The sequence below is a fragment of the Lineus longissimus genome, chromosome 1, assembly GCF_910592395.1.
Source record: "Lineus longissimus chromosome 1, tnLinLong1.2, whole genome shotgun sequence".
NCBI lineage: Eukaryota > Metazoa > Nemertea > Pilidiophora > Heteronemertea > Lineidae > Lineus > Lineus longissimus.
The window spans coordinates 4,237,075-4,243,771 of NC_088308.1; the positions used below are offsets into that span (position 1 = coordinate 4,237,075).

At 40.1% G+C, this 6,697-nt stretch overlaps 1 protein-coding gene and 1 long non-coding RNA gene across 2 annotated transcripts; one reads left to right on the plus strand and one right to left on the minus strand.

The window, feature by feature from the left end:
- Window positions 1–38: 38 nt before the first annotated feature.
- LOC135485852 (annexin A5-like) lies at window positions 39–5,613 on the plus strand. The gene is made up of 13 exons (XM_064768167.1): window positions 39–229; window positions 371–515; window positions 872–975; window positions 1,102–1,212; window positions 1,416–1,442; window positions 1,662–1,760; window positions 2,020–2,281; window positions 2,530–2,624; window positions 2,836–3,040; window positions 3,421–3,675; window positions 3,894–3,991; window positions 4,131–4,206; window positions 4,363–5,613. Exons 1-13 carry the CDS (start codon window positions 212–214, stop codon window positions 4,599–4,601), a joined length of 1,734 nt encoding a protein of 577 aa, XP_064624237.1. The 5' UTR covers window positions 39–211; the 3' UTR covers window positions 4,602–5,613.
- Window positions 5,256–6,697, minus strand: LOC135485874 (uncharacterized). The gene is made up of 2 exons (XR_010446646.1): window positions 6,645–6,697; window positions 5,256–6,300 (listed from the first exon to the last, which is right to left on the minus strand). It is a non-coding gene; the product is annotated as an uncharacterized LOC135485874 (long non-coding RNA).

Here is a 6,697-nt window from a genome sequence, read left to right on the forward strand (position 1 = left end):
ACAAGCTCATTCAGCTCATTTATACCCCTATTAGTAAAACCTGTGTGCAGGTGTGGTCTGCAGACCAACCTTTGGCATAACCAGGTTGTTTACAAATGGTTGCATGGATTCTATACAAATATATACAATGTATATACATACAGTACACAAGTTCACGTGAGAGAAAATTCACCAGCATTTCGCATTCCTTACTTCTAAATTTCTTGTGATCATGTCCTATGGATATCAGGTGAGCATTACATTTTGTATAGTTGTACCAGTAATCGTTAATCATCCTGTTGGCCTTTTTTGTGATTTTCAAACATTATCATTATCAAGCCTCTGAGTCTAAGTTTCAATAAATATGTATACCTCTCATTCCTCAATTCAGTCCAACTACTCGAGTGGCCCCCCACCGCCGCCTAGAGGAGGAGGGCCTTTCGGGTATGCTGCTGCCTCCTCTGGTCCACCTCCCCCACCACCATCGGGTTATGGCTACCAGCAGCAGAGTGCCTATAATGTCAACTACTCACAAGGTAAGTCTTCATGTTTATTCAATTGTCAAGCATTCATCACTGCCAATTGTTTGAAAGTGCTTCTCTGAACAGTAGACCTTAGAGAGGCTAAAGCACAAGATTTCTTGAGATTGTGCTTGAGAATGCCAACTTTTCTTTCACTCCTTTGAGGTATGGTCAGGGAGTTCCAAATGATGGAAGTCTGAAAGATCGTTCACATTGGATGCTTTGGAGATGTCCAAATTCCTGGAGAAGTAGGCTTTGACAGTAGCAAGTAACTTGCAGCTTCCGATGCCATTGGAAGCCAATATGACACAAATAGTAACCTTCTTTCTTGTTTTCTCAAAGGTGCTATTACTAAGTTCTCAATCTTTCAGGAGGCTACCAATCTGTTTATTCTAATAGCGGAGCTGTACCTGGGTTCACCGTTCCTGCGGTTCAGAGTGTTCAGCAGCAGTACCAGACCGTCTACCAAGGACATGTAAGTTTTACTGAGGATAGATAATAGAATGATGTCAAGATATCTTAGAATAACCTGACCATAGTGGCAAGACAACTGATTTAAATCCTAATCATGCAAATCTTAATGATTGTAACTTTTCTGCAGGCACCAGCCCCATGCCAGATGCCATACGGCATGCATGTGAAGAATATGGACCAGCAGATGCAGAGTGCCCAGATGCAGCAGATGCAGGCCATGCAGCAGCAGTATGCACGGGTAAGGAATTTGTAAGATATTGGAGACTGATATGGTTTCCAGACCCGGAGTAAACCTTTTGGTCCAGAGGGACACCACTTTTCTTCCCAAATTTGCATGAAAAACATGGTTTTTTAGATGTCTGTGGGGGCAGTTTGCACTCCTCCCCAGCTAAATAGACCCTTGGGTTCACAGCCACACTGACAGCTTTTTTTATTTTTCAGATGGCAATGAGAGGGCAAAAGAAAAAGGTAGGTTGGATATCAGTTGTTGAATAATTTGTGCTGTGACGTACAAAAAAGGGAGATGTTCCTCCGGGAATGGAGAGAAGCGTAAATGGTCAGAACAAATGTTGCCTACACTCACAAATGAGACCTCTGTGTTGTGAAATTAACTTTAAAACCTTGTGCTTAATTTTGTTCTTGATTTTCTGTACTTTTCTCTATCAAAAACTGACTGTCCTCTAACAGAGCAGAAAGTATGATGATGATGATGATGATGATTATGACAGTGAGGATGATGATGAGGAAGAGTACCGTTCAAAGGGTAAAAAGAAGGCTCCTAAAAAGGTGTGTTGAGTGTGGATGATATTATAGTCATACTGTGGATGTTAATATTGATATTGATATTGTTGATTCGTATACCTCAGTGACTACCATGCTAAAGCTGTAAGATGTAAGACCCATAGTTAAAATTGGGTGAGACTGAGAATGATGTATTATGACCCAACTGACACGACGAAGCTTGCTATAAATTTTGTATCACTGGTAGTTTTAGTCAGTATTAAAAATTATCATTTTCTTTGACACAATATTGTTCATCGCACAGCCTGTCACAAGTGAACAAATCGCGGCCAATACTGATATCAAGGCCGAGATCAAGCGCATGACGGTCGATGAGCTGATCCGGAGACAGACGTGTTCAGGCACGTTTGAGTTGACTGAAGGCACCGTGAAACCATCGCCAAAGTATGCAGCCGAGGACCCAGTGGTGAAGTTCTATAGTACAGAGCGTTCAACTGACCTTGTTGGCAAGCCGTGGGACTCAGAAGCTGACTGCGAGTACTTGAGGAAGGCCATGAAGGGGTTGGGTAGGTCCATTTAGTCTTAGGAGTAATATCAAAAACAAACATGACAAATCGATATCAGAAACTTCTGATAGCTGACCTGGAAAATCGTTGAGTTCAATGGTTGATTTGAATTGGTCACCTGAAACGTCCTTTCACAAGAGTGAGATGGCACGCTGGACCAGACCTCCCCAACCTAAGCTGACCCTGATAGAAGTATTTTAGGAGTGGCATGAAGGTATTGAACTAAACACATCTTCATTTTATTTCAGGAACGAATGAGGATGCGATTATTCATGTTGTTGCCACCAGATGCAATGCACAGAGACAAGAGCTGAAGAAGAAATTCAAGACCATGTACGGAAGGGTAAGTCTAGTTAGAGCCTGGGGTATTCTAAATGCATTCAGCTCAATGAAAATATATTTCAGCTGTATGTTAAAATGAAACATGCTTTATATGCTACAATATGAAAAATATAGACGGCAGTAGAACTAAGCTGCCAATCTAGCAGGCTTCAGTGTTATCACTAATGATCAATTTATCTAACTATTACTACTTGTAATCCTTGTATTTCTAGGACCTGATCGATGACCTCCACAGTGAATTGAGTGGCGACTTCAGGGAGTCAATCATGGCATGTTTCGTAAAGCCAGCCGTCTATGATGCCTGGGCTATCAAAGAGGCGATCTACGGTTTGGGAACAGACGAGAAGACCCTGATTGAGATCTTGATGACAAGGACCAATGCACAGCTAGAAGAAATGAAACAGGTCTATCCCGATGGTAAGGCACCTTCCTGTTAGGCCCTTCTGCTATGATGTACAGGTATTGCTGATTACCCAACCCAAAACTACAGGTCTTGAATGCAATTTGAGAACTTGCCTGAGTGATACATTGAAGTGTGCTTATTGTGACTGACTTGTACTCCAAATGTGACCTTAGTGTTGCCTGTAGATGTAAAAAAGCTGTGGACTTGCAATACTTCGGCACCCTTTATCAAAATACGTACCTCAAACTCAAAATCTAGGGTTGGGTAACTGTAAACCAACATAGCTTCAAGGAAGGCCTGGCTCGACTGCCAGCGAATGGTTTCAGTATTGCCACAAATCTTCTTTTTCAAACTTGTTCTCATCTACATGTACATTGTTTGTCCTTTTCAACAGTTGCGAGTCCGAACAGGAAGAAAAAAGCCAACCTAATTGAGCGAGATATAAAAGATGACACAAGTGGAGATTTCAAGCGTCTCATGATTGCTGCCGTCCAAGCCAACCGCAGCGAAATCGGCCAAGAACAGTTGGAAAAAGCCGTCGAAGAGCAAATGGTGAACGGTAAAGGAACGGGAATATTCAATGTCAACTACCAGAAACTTGCTAATATCGAGGCAGCAAAGAGGGATGCAAATTTGCTTTTCAAAGCAGGTAAGGGAACACTCCTTTTCCGCAGTGCCACTTTGATCAAGTATTTTTCATTGAGATTTAAGAATACTTACATTCTTAACTGCCACATGATGGTTTAAGCCATCAAAAGGGCAATTTGCCTTTGCCATTGTCTTCTGTCATTGGCAGTTTCCAAGAAGTCTTCACAGAGACCAACTGCCACACGGATTTACTGATGGAATGGTTGATATTCTTTCCAGGTGAAGACAGATGGGGAACAGATGAAGAAACGTTTGTCCGTATCTTTTCCACTCGAGATTACTACCAGCTCCGAGAAATCTGGAACCAGTATGTCAAGGTAAGATCATAGTATTTAAGAGACATGTGACCTGGTCTGTGAAACATTCGTGAGGCATTCCTTGACTCGAATTCGTTTTGAAACTAATAAGCACATCCTTGTTTGATATCATAATGAAATTGTTCTCACTTCTCTTCAGATAACACAGCGAGATATACTGAATTCCATTGATAGAGAGACGTCTGGTGACTTCAAGAGAGGCCTGGCTGCCCTTGGTAAGCTTATACCTAGTTTGTAGAGTAAAATAAATAAGAATCAAATGTGAAGTACTTGTAGGGTATAGCCAAAGAACTTCCGCCAATAGCATTTTGTAAAATTAACTGAACAAGTGGCATACATTTAGTGCTGAAAACTCCTCTTGGTCTTTACAGTTTGTAACATCCGATGCCGTCCGATGTACTTTGCCCAGCGGCTACGTGATGCCATGAAGGGGCTCGGCACTGATGACAAGACACTGATCCGAGTTGTAGTTTCAAGAGCTGAAATCGATATGGTTCAGATCAAGCAATGTTTCCTTGAATTGACGAAGAAGACGCTCTGGAAGTGGATCAAGGAGGACACCAGTGGTGACTACAAGAAAATACTTCAGGCTATCGTAGGGAAAGATTAGAGAAAAATATAAATGAACTGGCATTCCATGACAGTGTTGGCATCATCTCTTTCAGTTAAACCAGATAAAACTTACTGTAAAGTCAAATATCGATATTGCTGCTTTGCCGTTTGAGCAACCCAGGCAATATTTGTCTAGATGCTGATGAGGCTATAAGCGTATCGCAAAAAAGAGTATGGAAAATGTTTCTCTATGGTCCTTGAATAAATAGCTTTTAGAAGCCATTGGCTTTCCTCATTTAAGTTATTGTAGGTTCTATCCATGGTTCTATCCTTCTGTTAGCCTGTAGAATGTCGTTAAATGTTTACATCTATATATTGTCCACTCGTAGACATCCTAACAGTAGGCCTTAATACTGTATATGATTTTGTCTATTCTTCAGGGATTTATTTAAGTTATTTGAATTGATCATCCGTCCCTTTGCAAAAAATGTGTTTGCAAATATTTCATGATCGCTGTGATTGTTCCTAGTCTCTCATCAAGTACTTTGCTGCTAAACAGTGATTTGAAATTGACTTCAGATTGTCAGTCTTTTAAACTTATTTTGATGTTTGTTCCTATTTTTATATCTTTAGTTAAAACATGCTACATGTTGGCCTGGCCTATACATGTAAAGCATGAAATGTTCGTAATGAAACGAAAACAAAATTCCACTGACCTTTTGATAAATATTTATTTTTGGACTTAAGTGCCGTGTATTTTTTATCAGTAAGGTTTTCCATAATGTTACTCGATGAGGGTTTTTTTCTTTTTCATGGTAGTATGAGCGTTTTACCATGATCAAAATTACATGTAGGAAAGTCAAATTGAGTTCATGTAGTTCTCTGACGACACCTTTATCCGTCCAAGCAATACATGACATGCAATGATGTATAAGTGTTATTTATTTGTTGTTAGACTATTTGATCAATACGAGTCCTGTAGTATATGTAACCCATCGTTCCAAAATTGGTAGTCCCACATGTAGAATTCTTTTGACTATCAATATCAAGACTACGTACATACTGTTGAAGACTGGCTTGTGTCTTTATTGCTTTCTTATAATCTTGAACCTGTACACCATTTCATACAAAAATGGTCATGTGTGCAAAAAAAGGCTAAAATGGATGGGAAAAATTGTCAGTATTTCACTTCAAATGGCTAGTTCTTCAGCATGCTTTGGCTGATTCTGGCTGAGTAAGTACATGTAGGTATTCAAACATTTCAGATCGTATATAACCATTTGTTCTGATGATGCATTTTCTGTGCATTGAAAGCTAAAAAAATCAGACTGGAGATTCTGCTATTTGCTTGTGAAGTAGACTATAGTCCACTCTAATCTATGATAGTCTATCTGCCACACTTTTAATAGTGAGTCAGTGTACTTGTGCATCGTCCAACAATATCTAGGTAGTTTTATACCAAGTCTTTGTCCCCTTTTTTGAGACGAACCAATTTCCAGTGCATTTGGTGACAGGTTTACTGTACAATTCGCAGTTGTTGCCGCTGATGGTGAAAGACTTGCAGTCTTTATTCATAAGGCATGAAAAACTGCAGCCCATCAATTGGGAATCTTCTATCCCTAATGAGCCATCTTTTGGTGCTTTATCCTCACAACTGTGGAAGTATGACTCGAGAGATGATGCTAATCTAGCCGAGAAGACAGTGAAGATGACCAGTATGGTGAGAAGCTGCATGGCTCGTCCCTTGTCCTAGTTGACTGGAAGAAAAACAGCAATTGAAAGGCCTATTCCATTCAGTCAAAAATTTTAAAATTGCACTCGAACTTGAGAATTCTGTTGTGCTGTATCATTATCATCCCAAGTTGGTCTTCCGAGGACAAAGAGAATGTCAGGATGAGCCCACTTTAATATTGTGATCCATTCGACCTAACACATATTCAGTGTCTTCAGTTCCTGCATCCTTTGCAATAATGGCAGTGATGTCACTGAAAGCAATATTTCTAATTCCCAAGATCAATACCCTCTTAATCTCTTTCTGATGAAAGATGTCCCAAAGCATGAATTTCTGGGATCCAAAGTTTAGAAATGTACATGTACTTACATTTGAGTTCTTCAAGTATTTAAGCTACTAGTAATCTCTGTCTGTTGTCTTCT

What these genes read in the sequence shown, in the direction of transcription:
- LOC135485852 (XM_064768167.1), top strand. An exon ending in GAAGGCCATGAAGGGGTTGG is followed by an intron (nt 2,282 to 2,529) that starts GTAGGTCCATTT and finishes ATTTTATTTCAG; the next exon opens with GAACGAATGAGGATGCGATT. An exon ending in AAATTTGCTTTTCAAAGCAG is followed by an intron (nt 3,676 to 3,893) that starts GTAAGGGAACAC and finishes TATTCTTTCCAG; the next exon opens with GTGAAGACAGATGGGGAACA.